The sequence below is a fragment of the Cavia porcellus genome, unplaced genomic scaffold, assembly GCF_034190915.1.
Source record: "Cavia porcellus strain 051 isolate PalLab524CR breed Dunkin Hartley unplaced genomic scaffold, mCavPor4.1 scaffold_9, whole genome shotgun sequence".
NCBI classification, from domain to species: domain Eukaryota; kingdom Metazoa; phylum Chordata; class Mammalia; order Rodentia; family Caviidae; genus Cavia; species Cavia porcellus.
Genome location: NW_026947492.1, coordinates 71,770,795 through 71,794,119, shown reverse-complemented (window position 1 = coordinate 71,794,119; position 23,325 = coordinate 71,770,795). Strand labels below are relative to the sequence as shown.

General features: G+C 36.0%; 3 protein-coding genes across 3 annotated transcripts; 1 reads left to right on the top strand and 2 right to left on the bottom strand.

Annotated features, from left to right (window-relative positions):
- The first annotated feature begins 2,466 nt into the window (after positions 1-2,466).
- On the top strand, positions 2,467-3,666 carry LOC100715470 (olfactory receptor 2D2). Its single transcript, XM_013144096.3, has one exon. The coding sequence runs from the start codon at positions 2,618-2,620 to the stop codon at positions 3,563-3,565; it is 948 nt and encodes a 315-aa protein (XP_012999550.3). The 5' UTR covers positions 2,467-2,617; the 3' UTR covers positions 3,566-3,666.
- Positions 3,667-7,250: 3,584 nt separating this feature from the next.
- Positions 7,251-8,198, bottom strand: LOC100724892 (olfactory receptor 10A4). Its single transcript, XM_003462466.1, has one exon. The coding sequence runs from the start codon at positions 8,196-8,198 to the stop codon at positions 7,251-7,253; it is 948 nt and encodes a 315-aa protein (XP_003462514.1).
- A 10,571-nt stretch (positions 8,199-18,769) lies between these two features.
- Positions 18,770-19,723, bottom strand: LOC100715751 (olfactory receptor 10A2-like). Its single transcript, XM_003462443.1, has one exon. The coding sequence runs from the start codon at positions 19,721-19,723 to the stop codon at positions 18,770-18,772; it is 954 nt and encodes a 317-aa protein (XP_003462491.1).
- Positions 19,724-23,325: the final 3,602 nt, after the last annotated feature.

The following is a 23,325-nucleotide window of genomic DNA, read 5'->3' as shown; positions in this document are numbered from 1 at the left end:
ACACTGAGAATGATTTTTCATTTAGATTCTGCTTGACCTTGCAGGTAGATTCTCAGTCATCTGAGGAAACATTTTCTCTTCTACATTTTCACGGGAGAATAACATTCTTAATGACAATCAGGAAAGTGAGGGATGTTGCCTTCTGATGCAGTGCTATTCATTAAGAGGCCACATCACCTGACAAGTCACAAACCAGTAACACAGATTCACTCACCTCTCTGTCTTTTGCTACTTTGACTTGATTCAAATCAGTTGAGAAAAACTATGCTAGACAGTTATGTACCATGATTGATCTTATTAGCTGGAAATAAAAGTTTTACAGATGTTGTCCCTACTGTTAAACATTTTTTGGTCTCAGAGAAATATTTGTTGAGAACCACTGTAGAGGTAAGTACATGAGACTGTAAACACACTTGCATATCTATGATAGATTAGATATTTGTGGTGAGGATGATTGTGTTTATGTCTGTGAGTTGGGATTAAACTGGAGAATAATGAAAGATATTGAAGGAGAAATTCCAGAGCATGAATAAAGGAGAGAGGGTGGCTTGTTATAAACTGGGCTTCTTTCAAATAAGTGACATCTGTTTTGGACTTTACTGTTTGCTTTAAACCTTCTGCTTACAAAATGAACAAGCCCCTAAAACATCAAAGCAGTTAAACAGAACAGTAGGACTTTCTTCTGATGCCACATCCTAACTTTAAGACTAAATAAGTAGTTTTTCATCACTTTAACTTACAGATCCATCTAGATTTTAAGGCTTTGTTAATCGATTATGTAGGATGTAATACTGCCTCTTGATCTTTTCTCTTTCTTTCTTACTTTCTTTTTCTTCCTTTCTTTCCTCTCTCTCTTTCTCCCCCCCCTTCCTCTCTCTCTCTCCTTCTTTTAGAAAATTCCTTTAGCCTAGGAGTTTCTTAGCCAGGATTTCAAGGTGTTCTTCAATTTGCATGTGAAATGCTACCTCTGCATTTTAACTTTCCTCTAAATGAAATTGGCATTTGCTTCTACTTTAGGTTATCACTGGTAACAGTGTTGGAAGAATGTATGACTTTGTCAGCAACAGAAATCCTAAGTATTTATATATCACATTGTAGTTGTTGGATATCTGCAAATATTTAAGGTCATAATTATTTTGAAATAAAAGTGGTTGTTGGACCCACCTCTTTTAATGTCATTCTGCAAGGCTGAGGCAGGAGGACTGCAAGTTTGATTTAGCAGCTCAGTGTGACACTGTCTCAAAATTTTAAAGAACTTAAAAATGCTGAAAATGTATTTTATTAAAAGATCCCAAGTTCAATCCCCAGTATTGCCCAAAAAATATTAATGAAGACACATAGTCTTTATTATTAAAGCACATATGTTACGGCTTACACACTTGTTTTCTAAAACTATACTGATAATTATATTTGATGTAACTATTTTCCTTGGTAATCATTGATACATTTAAAACTTGAAACATTAACAATTATCAGATAAATAGTTGATAATCTACCCTTTGCATAGAACTGTAAACTTTACATTTTAACTATCCTTTACTTTTCTAACAACTATATAAAATTTTGTAACAGCCACATCAAATTTTTTTTTTTATTGGTACCAGGGATCGAACTCACAACCGCCTGCTTGCAAGGCAGGTGCTTATGCCACTGAGCTAAATCACCAGCTCCAATCTCTTCATTGACCATGCAGGCATTCTATATATCTCTACTATTTTTACATTTTTATTGAGACTGTAATTATTGAATGAGGTGCTCTACTATGTTTTATCAAGTACACAGTAAAAGCTTACACTGTTTTAAAGGCGTTTTTAAGTTTGGGGGAGGGATAAACAATGATAACACAAGGTAATAATAGATGATGATGGGCTAGATGGGGGGTACTAGTACTGTTAAAGCAGAGCCAGACATCAGCCAAGTTGATGACAAATGAAAATTATTGTTTATTGGTTGGTCTACTCTTTTAGAATTTTATTCACAGTTGAGATTTGCTTCACAGAGCTCCAGTGGAAGCTGCAGATAAGATGTCAAGTGTATTGTTTAGCTCCCCAATTCCTTTAGGATAGGCTATGTTCTCTAAGAAGCATATTGGTTATACGGAGTATTTTGGCTCTCTTTGAATTCTTATATCTTCCTGGCTGTCTTTTTAGGGAAGAGACAAGATCAGCTGCATGGCTAAAATATTTTTTAATACATTAGCACAGTCATGAGATGGAGATGTGGCAAGAGCACCAAAAGACACAGAGGACTGAATTGATGATAAGCTGCAATTGCTCGGCATGACTTTATGGATACCTCTGATCTTCATTCATTGCCCTATTTTTGAAACTGTGGTAATCGAAAAAAGGAGGATGGTTCATTTTTGATCTATTCTACACTTTCCAGGGTATACAAATAGGGAATATAACATATCATACAGTACTACTGTGCAACACTGCGAATGTTCCCAGTTTAAGCTGCCTGATCATCCTCTAAAGGAATTATAAAGGGAATTTGTTGAAATGTTGTAGTAATTGGGGCTACATGTAAACCCTCCAACTCTGAATTAGATAATTTTATAGGTTATGACCCCTTATGTTTACATATGATGACTTCTTGCTGAAAAGGGAGACAAACTATGAGACAGACAAATCAGACACAAGTGGCAGAATTCCTTCTTCTAGGACTCTCTGATGACCCCAACACCCAACAGTTGCTATTCACCTTATTCCTGGGTGTCTACCTCGTCACAGTGCTTGGAAATCTGCTTCTTGTGTCCCTTGTTCAGGCTGACTCCCAGCTTCATACGCCCATGTACTTTTTCCTCTGCAACTTGTCTGTGGCTGACCTCTGTTTCTCTACAAACATAGTTCCTCAGGCCCTAGTCCACCTACTTTCCAGAAAGAAGGTGATTTCATTCACACGATGTGCAGCTCAACTTTGTTTTTTCCTCATTTTTGGTTGTACACAGTGTGTCCTTTTGGCAGTGATGTCCTATGATCGGTATGTGGCAATCTGCAACCCTTTGCACTACTATAGCATCATGACCCGGAGGGTGTGTATCCAGTTGGCCACAGGATCATGGACCAGCGGCATTTTTGTGTCTGTGGTGGATACCACTTTCACCCTAAGGCTGACCTACAAAGGCAGCAACAGGATTGCTCATTTCTTTTGTGAGGCCCCTGCATTGTTGATTCTGGCATCCACTGACACTCGCACTTCAGAGATGGCCATTTTCTTCATGGGGGTTGTGATTCTTCTTATACCTGTTTCCCTAATTCTTGTATCCTACAGTTACATCATAGTGACTGTGGTCAAGATCAAGTCAGCTGCAGGAAGGCTCAAGGCACTTTCTACCTGTGGTTCCCACCTTATGGTTGTCATCCTTTTTTATGGATCAGGAATCATTACCTACATGACACCCAAATCTTCTAAACAGCAAAAGAAACTGGTGTCTGTTTTTTATGCAGTGGTAACCCCCATGCTTAATCCCTTAATCTACAGCCTGAGAAACAAGGATGTGAAGGGAGCACTGAGGAAAGTAGCTGCAAGGAATTTCCCAAATAGGCTTGAGGACATTCGCTGACTCAGAGACCTTTCTGACTTCCTACATGTTAAACTTGCTGGGTAGTCTGATTCCTTGAGGAACTGTATGTGTTAAGACTCTCTTCCTTGAGCCTTGTATATGAGCCCACTCTTTATTCTTCAGCACTTTCTTTGTGGAAGAAGCATAACAATTCAAGGACCAATGGTACAGAGGATCTCTTTTCTTCTGTTTTATTCTTTGACACTCAAGATTCAGGAAATTCCCTGAGAAACACTCATATTTTATAGACCTTGTAATAAAAGTTCTCTTTTATATGTAATTTATACATACATAATTCATCTATCCAAGATCTTACACCAAGTATTTTAGTACTTTCAAAATTTTTTTTAACTTGCTTTTTTTTTTAGTACAGAGGATCGAACTCACAAACTTGCACTTGCCAGGCAGGCACTTACAGGACTGAGCTAAATCCCCAGCCCTCACATTTCTAAAAAACATTAAATAATAAAAATTTAAAAAGCATTGACTTTTTGCCATAAATCCTATTTGTATGTGCATGCAAGTGTACTTGTATGTGTATTAGAGGTGGGTAATGAAGATCACAAATATAATGGACCTGACAGCTCTTCTGTCCATATCACTGTACTTTCAGATATATTAGGATCTTGCCTATGAGGATGCACATTCATAAGTGTGAATATATAGTTTTGTAAATCAACAAGAAATAATTGCATATCACAGGGCTGGCTAAAGTGAGAAGCTGTAATCAAATCTAAACCCGAAGGTCCAAGAAGAGAGAGCTAGGACCTAGAGAGAGTAACTGTATGCAAAGTATACCAGGCAAGTGCTGTGGACTAGGTTAGATGTAGGTGAGCAAGCCCTGGGGAGAACGACTTCAAGCTTAATTTCCACTTTCCTTCTGAGCCTCGCTGTTGTATTACAATTACAAGTCAGAGTACAATAAAAGGCAACAAACATCCTGAAGAACATAGCAAGGTAAAAAAGGACAGACTACGAATATGTCAAAGGAAGCTGAAGATGAAGAGCAAGGGATTGTTCTTTGGCCCTCAGCATCTACTTGCTCTTTGTCCAGGGGTTAATTCATGCTCCTATTACAGGGAGCACACACAGTTACATCAGCAAGTGTATTGTAGCAGTGAGTCACACCTCTTGATACCTAAAATATAGCTTCACCGGGATGACTTATACTAGGAACCTGGGAAGAAAAAGGGTGAAAAAAGCAAATAATTAATAGGAAACATACCTGCTATAGTTTCTGATACTGATTACTAGATCTAAACTGATAATTATAACTTTTCTTTCACTATCTTCCATGAATTTATTTTCTGTCTTACTCTGCATTTTCTAGTGTTTATCTCATATGGTGATTTAAAACTTTTTCCCTTAAAATTTGAGCTCTTGATAATCTCTTTTTATTGAAATTCTGCAGTTTCTTTTTGACTGCAGAAGTATGGTGAGATATCCCAGTGACTCAGTTGGGTCCCCAAATCAATCACCTATACCACCAGTATCTTTCGGCAACCAAATTTGTGTTTAGAAATAAAATCAGTCACTTCAGGCAACAGTGATTTTATCTATGCCTGCTTATCAGTTCCATGATAAAAGGACCACAATACCAGTGAGAACCTGTTTCTAATTCATTAAGGTTCTCAGTGATTCAAGACCTTGGTGAAGATGTTTATTTTGGGGATAGTAGGAATCTTAAAGGAGACAAACCTAAAAATGTAGAGGTGGGTTACAAAAAATCTGCAAGGGGTTACTTGCTCAATAATCTAAGGAGCAAGTCCAATTGTATCCTTAGATTTAACAATCTTTGAATTCTACCAGTTGTAGAAACAGCACCATATATTGACAACTACTTAAAAAAGCATGTACTTCATTGTATAAGATAGCACTTCTTAGCTGGTGTGGTAACTGCGACTTTAGAAGGTCAAATTTGCAGTTCTACCAAGTAAAATGCTTCTGCTTACTGTACTTGAATGGTGACATAAATTCAATGGACTTGAGTCTATTGCACTTTATTTCACCATAAGGAAAGGAGAAACACTATGACTGTTTCTATGAGGACAAAATACTGAATTCTGTGTGATAGATGTGGGCCAGTGTAATCAATGTACCAAGAGGATCCAACTGTTTCATTTAGTAAATTATGTTCATATTAAAGTTCAGTTTTAACAATTGTAAACAATAGTTTAACGACCACTAAATATGATATAAAAGATTTTCTTTGTTTTTTTGTCTTTTTGCTTTTTATCAGTACCGGGGATCAAACTCAGGACTGCCTGCTTGCAAGGCAGGCGCTTATGCTGCTGAGCTAAATCCCTAGCCCGATATAAAAGATTTTCATTGCCATGAAAAGTCTATGGTGTACCCTTTAGTTAATGTATTCATTTTCCTCCTACTCTCTAGCAATCATTTGATCTGCTGTTACCATATATTTTCTTTTTCTAAAATTTTATTTACATGTATTCCAACTATATATATATATATATATATATATATATATATATATATATATATACCAGGGATCAAAGTCATGATCTTATGCCTGTCAGGCAGGCACTAAAGTAAATCCCTACCCTCCCCAACAGTATATTTTTAAGTCTGACTTTTATATAACATGATGCTTTTGTGGGTATATCTTATATTCATTAATTATCTCTTTTTATTGTTGAGCAATAGTCCATTGTAGCTCTCTATCTCAATTTATGTACCCATTTACCAGAATAGGGTATTTTTTAAATAGAGTTGGTGGAAATGATATACTTATGCAGTAAATATTGTTGTACTCTTTAATTGTATGTGAGGTATTGGGAATTACACCAAGTTTTACTGCCTCTACCCAAGGTTGCTATTTGTTAAGAGTGATATTATGTTCACTGAGGAAAATCAGAGTCTGTTGGTTGAATGATATTCAAGCTTGAAAGGAACAGTTGATTTCATCCAGTTCCAATATTGAAGAAAACGTTGAACAAACAAAGCATCTTTGAGTTGTTTACAGAAGATTCCCATAATTAATTTATTTATACTTGACTGGAGAGTTCTTTATTACATGCCTGTCAAGCAGCTTTCATAACCCATGTGAATAATTTGAGATTTAGGCAGTTGTCAGTGTGGAGTAGCCTTTCTCCCAGGGAGGCTCAGAACAACTATGGAAGAACAGGCAGCACTCAATTGCTACTCCTCTGAACACATGCACATTACAAGACCTTGAAGGTGTGAAGAACATTTCATTGTCTGTCTTACTAGAGTCTAAATTCTATGAGGCCAAATATTTGTTTTGTTTACCACAGTGTTGTTAGGGAATAGCCTGGGCCTGAAATGTGCAGATGGCTTAATAAAACTTTGTTTATAAAAATGAGTAAGAGAATAGAAAAGTACTCATTGTCAATAGTAAAATTATTTTAATTACTTTATACATAAATATACCATAAAAATATTCAGCTAGGATTTTGGATAAATAGAAGAAAGTAAAGCAGAAGATTATAAAATGAAATTGGTAAAGAAGTTCAAAGTTAAAACAGAAGAGTGGATTGTAGTGGACTTTTTAATTTTCAGAGGATCTTAATTTATGTAAACCAGCAGCATCCTTAGAGATACTGGTACCACAGTCTCACAGAATAAGAGCCTGCTATACACTGTTTTTGACAATTTTATTTTCTTCCCTTTATCCTGCTTTTCACCGCTTCAGTTTCCAAGCTAGTCATAGCTTCTGAAGGCCCATAGCTCTGTGGATGACCCGCCTTAGGGCAGCCTTCACTTCATTGTTTCTTAAGCTGTAGATGATGGGATTCAGCATGGGAGTCACCACTGTATAGGATAGTGATAGCAGCTTCTTGTTCTCAGGAGAGGTGCTAGAGCGGGGTCGAAAATATGTGAGAATGGCTGTGCTGTAGAAGAGGGAAACAACAAGGAGGTGGGAGGAGCAGGTAGAGAAGGCCTTGTGTTTTCCCTCAGCTGATGGCATCTTGAAGATGGTGGAGAGGATGCGGACATAGGACCCCAGGATCAGTAAGAATGGGAACAGAATAAATAGGACAGTTGCTGTCAGGGCCTCCAATTCGAACAAAGAGGTATCAGCACAGACCAGTGCAATGACAGGTGGGCTGTCACAGAAGAAGTGGTTCACCTTGTTGGGACCGCAAAAAGGAAAACTAAAAATCCATGAGGTTTGCACAGTGGCTACTGGAAACCCTGAGAACCAAGATGCAGCTGCCAGTTGGGTACATGACCTGAGGCCCATGATAACTGGGTAGTGCAAGGGATTGCAGATGGCCACATAACGGTCATATGCCATGGTGGCCAGGAGGCAGCACTCAGTGGCCCCAAAGAAGAAAAAAAAATACATCTGAGTGGCACAGCCAAGGAAGGAAATGGTTGTGTCTTGACTGATCAGGGTCGCCAGCATCTTGGGAATAATGACCAAATTGAAACCTATCTCCAGGAAAGATAGGTTTCTGAGAAAGAAGTACATAGGATTTTGCAGAGCAGAATCAGCTGTAGTGACCATGATGATGAGGACATTTCCCATTAGTGTAACCAAGTAAATGGTCAAAAATAGGAGAAACAGGAGAGATTGTAGCTCAGAGGACAGGGTAGAGAAGCTTATAAGAACAAATTCACTGACAGTTGTCCAGTTTTCCCACATCATGCTTCTGTCCAAGATTTTGTTAGGAATTCAAATCCCACAAAGGTAAAAGAAGTCTCCATGTGTCATTTATATGTCTATAATGCCTAAGGAGGAAAATCTGTAGCTTCATTCTCCACCTTTTTGTTATGGTTGCTGAAGATCAAACATCTTTCCTCTCCAAAACTTAAAAAAGAAAAATTGATCATTGGGTTCATATATTTTAGATTTCCACTTTTTCTAGTCTAGATTGAGATAAACCATATACAACCATATACAATCTATATATGTCTCAGTGTTGTTCTATGGAGGAATCCAAAACCACAGCTTCACTTTGGGTTTTATTCTATCTCAGTTTAGTAATCAGTGGTGCTAGGAAAGTCAGGTCAAGTGCTTCTTAATAGATGCATCTTGATGCATAATGAAAGTTATTGATGTCAGGTCGAGTATCCTCTTAAAAAACAGAGAGGGAAGGAGAAAAATCAATAATTACCAAATAATACCTAAGGAGATGTCCTAAATACACCCCAACCTCAAGAATTTCCTACTAAGGAAGGATTCACTGTGTCATAGGAAGCGCTGTTTCTACACTCATAAAAACTGCAGTGTATGCTTTGTTTTATTTTGTTTTTTCTCTTTTTCCTTTTAAATAAAATTAAGAAAAAGAAAGAAAAAAAAACTGCAGTGTAGAGACTAAAACACATAATGTAGAAAAGGGCTTATTATTGTCTTAGGTCAAATGATCTCCACTTGCTGTATGGAATCAAAGTAATAAATTCAAGAGTGTGTCAGAATCATGACCAGAAGTCTAGCTATGTTAAGTATACAAGATTCATCAGCTTCTCTTTGTTAATATGTATTCTGACTTGAGAAATTTGAATCTTACATTTTACATGTTAATATAGTCTAACCCACATACGCAGGTATGATCAATAAGATAAAATTTTATGAAAGAAAAAAGCGTTTATCATTTTCAAAATCGAGACTCCAGAATTCTTTCTGATAATGATAAAGTTAAATAATAAATAAATATGAAGTGCTTTGCACGATGTCTAGCATATTATAAATGCCCAGGAAACCTAAAATCTGCTTCTTATCCAATTCATTGCCCCAATTCCCTTTAGCCTCTTCTATTCAACTCTAAGACAAAACGGTAATTTTTTTCTAGTGGAACATATAAAGAATTATGTTAGTAGAATTTATCATTATGTTATGTAATAATAAGAGAAATGGGAAATAATAAAATAACGAGTGAAGCATTTGAAATGTAAATAGTCTTAGAAAAACCCACATCAACTTGGTGATATTTGACTGAAGTCCTAGGCAGAAGCAAGAAGTAAGGACGGGATGAGTAAAGAGGAAAGTAAGGGGCAAAATGGGGCACATTTTAATTTTTTTGCTGATTTGTATTCATTTTAAAACTCAACCAGGGCATTGCTTCTTCTATGAAAACTTCGGTATTACAACCATTTTAGTAATAAGAATGAACATTTATGGATATTAAAATGTGCATACTGTTCTATTTTACATGTATTATTCTATTTGATTTTCATAACAACGTGAAGATGCAGGTACTGTTAGATGAATTTTACAGGCAAAGACTCTGAAGCACATAAATTTGAGCTATTTTTCCGAGGATAAGCAACTAGCCTGTACCTGGTAGCAAGATATGTGATCTGGGTGGTCTGACTCCAAATAATAGATGTATTCATCAGTTGACACTTTCATCCAATTTTTCAGAATGACAATTAGTATGAGCTTACGAATAGTTGCAAACCAGAGTATCTGGCAGAGGGTAGTAGAGCAAGAGCAGAGAAAGACAATTTCTTAAGATGGACGGAAAATTTTAATATTGGAAACTGCAATACATTTCAATAGTTTTTAATTTATAATAATCATTTATTTCTGTCTGGTATTCTGGATATTCTTCTGGGTAAGAGCAGAAACTGTGTTACTTAAATTTTTAGCACAGTGCCTAGAAAAGTAAATGCCCAGTAAATTGTTTTTGAATGAGTTAATGGATAATGAAGAAAATGTGGAAAATAATTAGGGAAAGATTGGTATAGACATAGGCACAGTAAGCCTCATTCATAAGGTATGTAGGCACAAACAGAAGAATATTGCACAATTAGCACAGATTTAAGGAATGCTAAGAGACAGGAATTTCTCCTAGGACTTCCCTCTGTCTCTCTCTCTCAGTCTCTCGCAGTCTCTGTCTCTCTCTGACTCTCTCTTTCTCTTATGCCCTCCTATGACAGAATTAAGGAATTATTTCTTTTACTTTTCCATAACACTTTGTGCAAACCTCACTAGAGGACTTTTATAATTGTGAGCTCTAATAATGACCCAAAATGTTTCTTAGGATGGTCAAGACCCTGAGGCACATCACTTAAGCCACATCAAAACAGGTTTATGCCAATGTTTTAAACTACATTTTTGAGGTTAAGCTGTATATTTTTGCCATTGGCAACCACAAATAATTTAAGACATGAAGTAGATATAAGAATACAGGTGTAAGTACTGTCCTCAGGAACATATCTTTTTAATGTGGTATCATAATCTCATGTAAGAATTTATCAGATGTGTTAGTGAAACACAGATAAACCACATCCACACTCACTCATTAACCTGAGCTTCAGTGTCAGCTTTCTGGTAGATTGCTTTTTGTTCATCTTCACCTACAGTGGGGATAAGTAATTCCTCTCTCTGGGCATTCATCATAGCAGCTAAAAATATCATTGCAACTATATCTTTGTTTCATAATTATTTTACAATTGTGTCCTATCTGCAGCATTCCATGGAAACACAAGCCAAATCATATCCATATTACATTGCCTAGTATCATGACTAACAGAAAACTCCTGTAGAATCACTAATTAGCATTCATCTATATGAAACTATTTCCTTGTTCTAGTTTACTGATATTTATCTTACAAAGTTAAGAAGGTTCTATGTTATGAATTTTTTAGGGAGTCTCCGATGGAATAAAGGAATCACTATTTTTAAGTTTCTGTAAAAAACTCCTTTAATACTTTAAATTTGATAAGAAAGAAATAAAAATAGAATTAAAAGCTATCTAAATTATCCATTCTTATTGTTGTAATATTATTTTGGAGATTACACAGTTTCCATAATATCATAAATACAATAAACCAAAACTTCTGGCAAATCATTTTTGGGTAAATATAAAACACTGCAATAAAGTACAGGTAAAACCTATTCTGTAACTTCTGAGACCAGAGGAAAAGTCAAAGCATAACTGAGTTTGAGAATTTCCTGAGGACAAGAAACAAGATGACTTTACACAGGCCAACATGTGACAAAAAACTGGGAAGAAAAGTGTTCTCAGTCTCTAAATCTAGAAGTTTGCAAAGGGTATGAGTACATGATCAGTTAATAAATTTGAGAGAACTTACATAATATGACTAGTAGTTTTTGACTTTTACACAAGTTTGCCTCCTCCGTTTCGTTTCAAATAAAATTTAATAGAGAATGGCAGTACTTAAATTCAGTGAGGATTTGGACTTAGGGACTCAAAGTTTTACCTTCTTCATTTTTACTTCTTTTCTGTTTTATGAAATAACACTCTAAGCATAAGGTTATAAGACCTAGGGATCCAAGTAATACAGTGTGAAAACGTGACGTAAGATTTTGCATCTGTCTCCTTCCTACAGTTGCAATTCTATATTTTCCTTCATTTGTCTTGATCTCTTTAAATTTTTGTTCACATTTCTTTACCTCCATATGGTCTATTCTTATTTTATCTTTAGATGGTCTGTTTAACTTTCACCTCTCTTTTCTTGTTTTACTTTTTCATGTTTGTCCCCTATTAAGGGACAAAGTTATGGGAAGATTTTGAAGAATGATCTTCCTGTGAATATAATTAAGTTTATAAGGATGTTATCAATGTAGCATAGTTCAGGTAGTATTTATCTTCAGGTTTGCACAGCACACAGTTTTCGATAGTTGTAATTATGACTATTTTATGAGAAACACTGAAAGAGAAAGAGAGAGTCAGAGAGAGACAGAGACTGCGAGAGACTGAGAGAGAGAGACAGAGGGAAGTCCTAGGAGAAAGCAAAGCTATGGGGAAGCTTAGTTGAAGTTGCCTAGTCAGTTGCATCTTTCTGTCCAGAATGACACCTTTTAGGGATAACACTCTGAAATTTCTGTGTTTTGTTTCAGTAAGGAAAAACAAGATATCATACTTAAGAGAACTTTGTGAAACTACCATGAGTGATTGTTTTAGATAAACACAGATAAGATGGCAAATAATATGGTGTCACAAATTTAAAATTCTGGTCATTATTATTATTATTGATTTTTACAGTTGTGAGACACTGACATAACATTCCCTGAATACAGTTTTGTGAATTGTAAGACAATAATTTTAATAATGCCCAGTGACATGACAGAGTGCAACCACATTGAGCATTCTAAGGCACAGTACATATATTATTATTGGATTCTATCCTTTCCAGGTTCCTTAGTCTGTCTTGTACAGAGCCAATGCATGAGATTTCAGATATATTTCTGAAAGATGAGAGATTCTCAGAGAGATTCTCAGAGGTGAGAGATTCTCTTTATAAGATATTTTAAATCTATGTTCAAACTTCTCATTCTTTACTCACCTCTTTGCAAATGACATCCATCTGCATAAACTCCAGAGAAGCCCTGGACTAGGTCATTCATTCACTCTAGAGCAGCCTTGGCCTATTTCTGAATAAGTGATGCCAGAAGACTCTTAAATTAAAAATTTCAGAGAATCCCTGGGCTGTATCTGTGTCAGTCGTTCCAGAGACTCTCTGGGATTTGCTTGTCTTGGTACACATTGCTGATAGATTGTGCTTTGTGCTTGTTGTCACATTCCCCAAGAAGTTTCATCTCAGGGGTGGATCAGTGACACCAGGTAAATCCTAGGCTGTAACTGAGTCAGCCACTGTAAAAAACTTTAGGCCATGCAGCATTGGCACTGCAAAGATGTTCTGAGTTGGGCCTATGTCAGTCACTCTAGAGGGTTTCAGTCTGGTTCTCAGAACTACTTCAATACCTGGTATTTAATGTAGGAGAGCAATCCCTCAATGCTTCCTCTTCCTCAAGTATCATTATAGATCCCCTTTCTGACAGATATGAATTTTGGGGAATTCCCTGGAGTGCAAATATTCATGAAGGTTCTGCAATCTTATTAATTGCAGGAAAGTCATTATTTCAGCTATAACTTTTCTTGAAGTTGTAAGGCTATAAGAGCAAAGAGATGAAACTCAGTGGCCTATCTGCCCTCCAAGATGTGTACCCTAGAGAAATTTGAGCAGCATACTAGCATTTTTTCACATTTCGTAGCACTTTCACTTTTCACTGGATGAGTTTTCAGTCTAAACTAATGGAGCATATTAATAAGGAACATAATTGCTTGGGGAGATTATTATCTCTAGAAGAAAGTCTGGCAGTCTCAAAGTTTGAGCCCTTCTGGAATAGCAATTGAAGTGTAGGGAATGAACTATAGTCAGTGCTTTGGATAAAATTTCCTCTAGGGGATAAAAACCTTCTTGAAAGGCTCAAACAAGTATCTGAACATTCCTTTTAAGGTTTTTGGAGCATGTTTGGTTGCATATTCTTTATGAAAAGCAGTAGTGATAGGTGATTTGCTTGTTATTGTTTGATTTCTAGCCAGTGTTTGTACATGTGAGTTAAAAGTTCTTCACAGAGAATATTTAATATAATAACATTTTTGTATCACTCTTATCGACATATCTCGAAGTGTTCTTTTTTAAGATGGCATGCTCACATTGATGATTTCCTATCATTTTGACTCAAAAACCAATAATGCTTTTATTCTTGATTTTGCTTGGCATGTTCGTGTTCTACAGCAATAATCCACATTCTCAGCACAAATGATTATACCTATGGGCCTATGTATGAAAAAGAACAGCTATTTATTGTTTCCCCTGGTAATCCTTTTCTTTGTCTAATAAATATGCTATACCGTGTCATTTCTTATGATTACTAGGGATTGCAACCAGAGATAATGTAAGAGCAGATATGGCTACCTGACGTCTTCCTATCATTTTAAAAATTCTCTTCCTCTATCTTATTGTATCATATGTAGCAGTATAACTCAGGTTCCAATGACAAAAGAAAAAAATACATAGGATCCATTGTCATTCACATAAAAATATTCATTGGGGGCGCTGACATGTAGCAGGCACTAGGAATTTAGTAGTAAATACCCCTTGCTTCCCAGCACATAAAGTAAAGAAGGGAAAACTAACATCAAAGAAGCATACAAAACCATGAAATTACAACAGTAGTGTAACTAAAAGAAAATGATATAGCTGTAAAAATAGCGCTGTTCTTTCCTCTCTCGCAGAACATACAGTGTAACTGTGAAGTGTTTAGATAATAATTTATTAAGGTTATTATGAACAGCAATGATAAAGGTTGGGTATAGTTATTATTTTTGATCAAAAGAAAAACCTTTAAGAAGTAAATGAACAGTTATGATTTCTCAGCCCTCAAATGGTGCCTCTATGTAAGTGTGATTAAAGAAATACCTATCAAAGTGCTGTGTGGTTCGGAGTCCACTGTGACAAATAAGGATACCTTAAATGATGGTTTCAATAAAGATATTTATTTCTACTTATGTGTTTCTGACAATTAGTACTTATCCTTAAGAGGTGTGTTCACATACTTATGTTGGAATCAAATCATTCATGGCCCAGGCAGGTTGTTGTATACCTGTAATCTAAACTACTCAGTAGCTGAGACACAGGTCTCATTCCGGCCTGGGCAACTTAATGAAAACTCTGTTTCAAAATGAAACAATCAAAAGGGATGGGATGTGGTTCCTAGTACTTTCTGGATTCAGGCTCCAGTGTAAAAAATTTACTTATGGAATGATCCAGAAAAATCTATCATCAACTCACATTTGTGGGTGAATATTGAATTGGGATAGGATACTATTAAACTGTGTTCTATATTTAAAATTTCAACATTCATTTTTTTCAGTACTCATCACTGCACTGTCCTCTCAGCCCACTTGGAAGAATATAATGAAAAAATTCCCTATGTGATCTTTTTCAAGCACCAGCACTAACTAGTATAACTTCTCTTCAAAGGAAAGTTTTACAGTTTTGCACAATTAAGCCTGTGAAAAAGATGGGTTCTTTCTGATTCCTGAGATGGGTTTAAGCCATTTTTCTTATTGCCCTAGTGAAAAGCACTTGGTGTTTAAAAAAATGCTACTCTTTGTAGCAACCATCCTCTTCTTTGTCCCAACGTTTTAGGTACTTCCTTTCTGGTCATTAGCAAAATTATTAAAATAAATGTAAAAAAATTTTTATTTTAAAAAAATAAAAATTATTTAGCTTTTATTTTTGGCCTTCTCATTTTAAAGCTGGCTAACATCAGTACTAATCTCATACCCTGAACATTGGGGTGTTTTGAAACTTCCTTCACCAAACTAATTAATCTGCACTCCTAATCTTAGTCTTGAAAAGTTTGGAGAATGAACGAAAAGATACAAATTTTCTTTCAGAGAACAGCTTGTGTGGTCTTTAGTTAAACTGCCATGGAGTCCTTGGTTCTATCTAAAAATCTCCTGATCCTGGTCTTTACTGTCTGGATTTCTATCAGCATGCTGGCCTTCTGAGCTCTGACTAGAATCTCCCATCAAGCTCAATTTAAAGCATTTTAGGGCTTATCTGGCCAACATTTTCCAGCTTTTTAAACCTTTTCCTGCAAACTAGTTTTGAAGGTTGACTAGAATCACAGTAAGAACCCCATTCCTGGTACCAATTTCTGTGTTAGTCTTTTTAAACTTTCTGGGACAAAGTAGTTGATATTTATAGTTTGAAGGAGGAGAGATTTATTTTTTTGCTTATGATTTCAGTCTATGGTTGTAGGCATGGCAGAAGACAGCTGCTCACCCCAAGGCAGCCAGGAAACAGAGAGAAAAGGAAGTAGCTGGAGAGGGAGATATATTCATATACCATTTCAGGTTACTTCCCCAGTGACTTACCTTTTCCAACAGGTATCAACTCCTAACAGCATATTTAGTTATGAACTTATCAGTAGATAACCCAGTTATGTGTATAACATCCTTACAATCCAGTTATCTTACAAAACTCCTTCTCTGAACACATGAGACTTTTGGGGGATATTCTAGTTTTAAACTATAATAGGTACTAATTTTTGTTCATAGTAATGTTCTCGCTTTGAAGTTGGGTATATTGACACTACCTCTAACTGTACTTTCTCATAATATTTTTAATGCAGAGTTTTCTATCACATAAGGTTTTAAGGAGTGCTTATGTTGTATTAAAACAGAAACAAACATGTGTAGTTCTCATTTCCAAAGAGTTACAGGTACTTTGGTGGAAGAAAAACATAAAAGTAAATGCACAAAAGTGTGTGTAAAGTTTTAGTTATCCATTGTTAAATTGGAATGACTACATAGGAAAGAGAATATTTTATATTGCCTGAGAAATCACAGCAGGACTTTGAAAGATGAGGTAAATATGGCAAAAGTAAACATGCCTTTGAAGAAGTAAAAATAGAATGCCAATATCATCTTTGCTAATTATATGAACTATGAACTCAGAATACTGCACGAAATGCATGCCTTTTTTCTCCTTTATCCTCATATATCTTCATTATTCTTCAAAATTTTTTTCACTCAAAATTTCCTTGGTACAAAAACATATTAAATAAATAAAATCCCACATATTTCATGAAAATTATTGGTTAGGCTATCAAAAAAGAATCACACTGAAATTTCTGGTGGCAGTTGAAAATGGTACAATTATTTTGATAGGAATTTGCCAACACTGTAGTTAGCTTTTGCCCAAGAAATCAGGCTTTAGGTTTCCATCTGTCAGATGCCCTAACAAAACTACAAAAAGGCATACATATAAAGCTGTTCATTTAATAATAAGAGATCGATTAAATGAATTATGACATGTTCACAAAATAGAATGCTATGAAGTTATCAAAGGAAAGAGTCATCTTTTTTGTGAAGTCAATTAAGATCTCTCAGTTTTGATGAAAGCAGCACTATCACTGAAAAATGTATATCACTATAGCAAAGCATAAGGACCTAAATAAGGAGTTGAGAGCTCATGAAAGCTCAGATAATTTTTCCTGGGAAATATCTACTAAGGAAGAACATGATTATTGAGTTTATAAAGACATACATGAGAGTTACTGATTTCACATTTGTTATGGATTAAAAACTGGTGCTCAACTTAATGACAGCTGAATTAATTCAGCCTGGTGCCGAGCAGATGGTCCACCTGAGGAAAGTTGCCAGCATAAATAGAGATGTGGAGAAGATGAGTGAGGCACTGTGGGTTTCTTTAAATGTTGCTGTTTGAGCCATTGGTTCTCCTGGAGGAGCTCCTCATGTCTATCCTCCCCAGTGTGAGTTTGACCATTGTCATTGGAAGAGCTTGGGACCTTGTTGGTGAGAGTCACTGTGGTTCACTTTGGTGGGGGCTCTGCTCCTTACACTGAGCATTGCTTCCTTGCTCCAGACGGAAAGACGTGTGCTGTTTAATTTCCAGGGCAAACTCGTCATGCTGGCTTTCTGGCATGTACTCAACTGTGCTTATTGTTGGAGGAGCTGGGGACATTTGTGCTGAGGATTGGTAGTGTGCTTTTCAGGACAGCCCCAGTTTTTATTATGAGTGTGAGTTCCCGGCTTCCGAGTAAAGCTCTCAACCTACCAGCACAGCTCCTTCCCTCAGCTGGCATAGACTTTCCACCACTGACCTTTGGGTCTTCCCAGTGCAGATCCATAAAAGAGACTGGCATGAGTCCTTCTTGTGGGCTCTAGAACTACAGTTGGACTCATGGGAGGCATTGTCATGAGCTCTGGGTCTTCATCTGGACTCATGCAAGACATTGCTGTGGAATTCTGGCCCTTGGCTGAATATTTTGTCTTTAGTGTTTTAGATAGATTTTGTATACTTTCTTGTGTTAAACTTTGGGTGAGCATCATAAATAATATTATAAACTCTGTGTCCAGATTATAATTGTTCTCTGCACAACCCTGAGTACAACAATATTCCTCTATGAATACTGAAGATCAATAAACTTAAAGGAACATCATGACTGCATCCAGGAATAAGAAGTGAAGTGAGACAGTCTGGAGAGCTATGCAGTGGAAGGGGTAACAAGATTTTCTCTCTGATAAATGAAGGGTCAGATTTGGCAAAAGGAGAAAGTTACAAGATGACTGTTGAGGAGTTTTGCCCTTTTTCAGTGTGTATGACTCCAAGTTAGAATTAGTGGATGTTTAATGCTACCCAAAGTGCACGTTACACAGTAATGTACATATCTGGAAACACTCGGCCGCAGAAGTATTGAAATATCAATTGAAGCAACAAGAAAAAGATCATAAGGCTACAAATGGCAGAGAGAAATTTTGGAAGCTGATAATAATAGATTTAAAAATCCTTCTGCTTTATTTTCTTTACCTAGCTTTCTCAAAGCCACTTCAGCTTTCACCCAGTAGAGTTGTAAAAACATGCATAGACCAATCTCAAATATGAGACTGATGGTTCTTCATTATAAACTTTAGGTTTACTTCTTAATATCTAAAACATACAGATTCTGAACGCCATCGGCTTATAGAGGGTCTTGATTAGGGCACTTTTGACCTCATTATTCCTCAGGCTGTAGATAATAGGATTCAACATGGGAGTCACAATAGTGTAGGATAATGACAATAATTTCTTATTCTCAGGAGAATCTCTTGAATTGGGCCGAAAATATGTGAGACTTAAAGATACATAGAATAGGAAGACAACAAGGAGGTGAGAAGAGCAGGTAGAGAAGGCTTTACGCTTCCCTTTAGCTGATGGAATCTTGAGGATGGCAGCAGCAATGCGGGTGTAGGAAGACAAGATCAGCAAGCAGGGGATCATGACCACCAGAATGGTTCCAACAATGGCATAGATCTCAAACAGGGCTGTGTCTGCACAGACCAGCCTCAGCACAGGCGGGCTGTCACAGAAGAAGTGGTTCACTTTGTTGGAGGCACAGAATGGGAAACTGAAGAGCCATGTGGTCTGCACAGTGGCTACAGGAACTCCTGGAAACCAGGAGGCTGCAGCCAGTTGGGTACGTGTCCTTTGATTCATGAGGACTGGGTAATGCAAGGGACTACAGATGGCTACATAGCGGTCATATGCCATAGTGGCCAATAGGAAGCATTCAGCCACCCCAAAGAAGAAGGAGAAATACATCTGAGTGGCACAGCCAAGGAAGGAAATGGTTGTGTCCTGGGAAAGAAGAGTTCCCAGCATTTTAGGGACAATGACTAGGTTGAGGCCAATCTCCAAGAAAGACAAGTTCCTGAGGAAGAAGTACATGGGAGTGTGCAGCGTGGGATCAGCCAAGGTAACCAGAATGATGAGGCTGTTTCCCATCAGGGTGGCCAGGTAGATGATGAGAAATACCAGGAAGAGCAATGACTGTATCTCAGTAGGTAGGGAGGAGAAGCTCATGAGGATAAACTCACTTCTTCTTGTCCAGTTGCCTCCAGTCATAGGTCCAAATCCTTCATATCATCATGGCGAGAAATTCTTCATAGAAATAATCGTATTCTGAATATGTTTTTACAGTTCTTACTTTTCTTACTGTTAAGGAATTAGACAAGGTTAGGATCTTGGATTTCAGATTAATCTTTAGAAACAGTGTTGTCAAATCAGAATTACGAGTCCCATGTTGAAACTAAATGATGTTCCAGAGAACTTCTAAACTTTTGAGAAACATGGCCAATGTTAATGATCTCATTAAAAAAACATATAAAAGTGCATTTCCCAGAATCTCTGGAATCATGCACTTATATATGTATATAATTGTAATGCAAAAATAAATTATGTAATGATTTTCTGGTCTTCACGAATTACCGTGTAGAATCTGAAAGGTGATTAAGTGGCTAAGACATATAGAGAACAATTTACTTGTGTATCTTTGTTATTTATCTGTCTTAGCTACAGATTTGTTCAGTTTGTTTAAATATTTCACAGTTGTAAAGTATGTACTTCTTGCTTTAATAAAAAATTAAAAAATGTAGGAGCACCAGCTCCTCTTTAGGAGGAAATGGTTATATGTACTGCTATGGATATTTAGAGTTCTTCCTTTACCCCTTTTTTGAACAGTGAATGATTTTTGTCCAGTATTTTCATTGTCACATTTCTATTCTTTCTGTGAGGACTCTGATCTAAGAAAAATTAAGGAACAGTAGTTAAGGAGGAGAACTTGACTCCAAACCAAGTCTGTTAGATTCCAAATATCATCTGATCCAATAAGCCATGGTTTCTTGGAGTGTTTTGGTTTGCTGCCCAAGAGACTTGTTTCAATTTTTATAATAAAGAAAAGAGCCAAGTGAATCAGCATCATTAATGATAAGACATTCAGGATGTTGTCTATACTCAGCTGGATCCCAATATTTTATTATGTGTTAGTTAAATATCAAAAGGGTTTCTTTTCTTATTTGGTAATCTTGAATGCTGAATTTTAATGAAGATAAAGATACATACTGTAGTAGATAAATTAGCTAAGAGATTGTGATAAAGGAAAAATATGGACATAGCTGAGGAGTTATCATTAAAAAGATAATATATTAGGAGCAGTAAAGACTAGCATTAACACAAAGTAAAAACCACACAAGTATGTGGTCAATGTTTTGTACATTTTGCATCGGTATACTTTCCTTTCTATGCTAAGGAATTTGCTCTGTGTTCTATCTATTAAGAAACTCACCTTAATCTTCAAATTATGGAATGATGCTTTCACACATTGGTCATGGAGAAAGATCACTCTCATTTTGTGAGACTAATGATGTGATGAGGCAATAGAGGAGGGATCAAGAACTCTGTGTCTGGTACCAGGAAGACCAGGGGCTATCTCCTCCTTACTATCGGTGTTCACTAATAACTCCTTTTCAAGCCATATGGAAAATACAAAATTACTGGAGAAAGGACAACTGCTAGTTAGATCTCAGTGAATAATTTGTCTGTCAAGGTTATATTTAGCATTCCAGGCATCTGGAAGGAAAAAAAATAATCAGCTTTAGAAAATAATTATGATCAAACTGATGTAATATTTCTTCAAAGCATATAATGTCTATTATTTCAAGTTTAGATCATAAAATGACAAATATAATTTAAAAAAATAATTAATGGGTCAAAGACGCAGCACAAAGTTACACTCAGTGAGAAACTCCCCCATCACTGAAAGGCAAAGCATCTCTGTCTTTCCTAGTAAGTAAAGTGGAGAAGTTATGGGAGATGTGCAGACACGACAGCTTGGATTAATGAGACTCATCTAAGGCATCAGAGTATTTGTTTTTCTACTGAAAGAAGAGTCCAGAAGAAGCAGAAAGGCATTGAATTGTTTCTACTATTTACTTTCAGTAAGCCTCATAAAATATTGAATATCGAATAAAATCTCATAAAAATGAATCTTAAGGGGCCGAGGATTTAGCTCAGTGGCATAAGTGCCTGCCTAGCAAGTGTGAGGTTGTGAGTTTGACCCCCAGTACAAAAAAAAAAAGAAAAAAAAAAGAAAGAAAAAAGAATCTTAAGGTAGACATAGTCATGAACGGAGAATAGTTCATGATTTGATTTTTGAATTCACAGGCTGTGGATCACAGTGCTTCAAATGTATGGAACATGAGTTAATAAATTAGAGTGGAAGTTTGAAAAGTTATGCCCAAATTATTGGGAAAAATTATGATATAATAATGATGAAATAAAACCCTGAAAATATCCACTTAATAAATATTGTTGAAAGATATGAGAAATAAACTAATATTCCAGTAAATACGAGAGTAATAGGACACACCCCTGATTTAAAGGAAACATGACTTTTTAAATTGAAATAATCCTAAGTAGAAAACAAAATAAATTTTAAAATATGTATACAAACATGTCTTTATATTAATTCAAGTTAAAAAAATTTTGGAAATAGAGAAAAATATTGTTATGTAACTAGATTAGAAAAATGATTAGAATAACACAAAACAAAAAATACTCAAACTACAATCATGTAAAAAGTAAAAAAAGTTCATTGCTATTAATATTTAAGGAAATACATTTACATGTTTCATTCATTATTATTGCTAGTAGTAATAATAGTAGTAGTAGTGGTAATAACAGTGATAGTAGCAATAGTAGTCCTGGGTGCTGATCCTAGAGCTGTTGTACTTAGCCACATCCCAGGTCTTTCATTTTTTAAAAGTTTGACACAAGATCTTCATGGGTAGCTCAGTGACTAAGGCTGGGCTCTAACTTGAAATATTCCTGATTTAGCTTCCTAAAGTGATGGTATTACAGGCTTTTACCACCACACTGGGCTCTTATATAGATACTAATTAAGATTACAAGGATATATCAATATATACATATTAGAGTGGTAAAGTAATTAGTGACCCCAAGTGCTGCTGCTGATTAGATAAACTGGATTGTTCAGAAACTGTAGATATAAGCGTAAGCTGTACAGTCACCCTGGAACATAGTTTAACAGTTTGTTAAAACAAGAAAGGTCAAAAGTGCCATATAACTCAGTGAAAGTACATCAAGATATTTATTTCAGAGAAACAAAATATACCTTGAAACCACAAATGTGTATTTATAGCTGCTGTGATCATAAAATTTCCAGTCCAATAGTAATCCAGAGGTCTGTTAATGGATAAAATGATCAATTAAATTTACAGTAATATTTCTATATTCTGGTACACTTTTTCAGCAGTAAAAAAGGATAAATGATTGATATCATCTAACAACCTAAGTACATTTTCAGAAAGCTATGCTGAATAAAAAGGCACATAGTATATTGTTGGATTTATGTAACATATTTTAAACAACAAAGTTATAGAAATGGAAAACAAAGAGTGGGTACCAATGGTTACACAGGAGCTCAGGGATGGAAGGGAAGTGGGTATGCCTATGGAAATCCAGCATGAGGGATTTTCAGAGTAATGGAATATTGCACAACTTGAGGGCAGTATTGCCAATATTTGAACTGTGACATTGTCCTACACTTTTTAATGATGTTATTATTTTTAGGTAAAGCATATATAGGCTCTCTACATATTATTTTCCAATATCTGTGTGCAAAACTACAGTAATTGTTTAATAAAAAG

Bases quoted from the DNA above. Each gene is read 5' to 3' on its own strand.
- LOC100715470 (XM_013144096.3), top strand. From the start codon at position 2,618: ATGAGACAGACAAATCAGACACAAGTGGCAGAATTCCTTCTTCTAGGA.
- LOC100715751 (XM_003462443.1), bottom strand. From the start codon at position 19,723: ATGACTGGAGGCAACTGGACAAGAAGAAGTGAGTTTATCCTCATGAGC.
- LOC100724892 (XM_003462466.1), bottom strand. From the start codon at position 8,198: ATGATGTGGGAAAACTGGACAACTGTCAGTGAATTTGTTCTTATAAGC.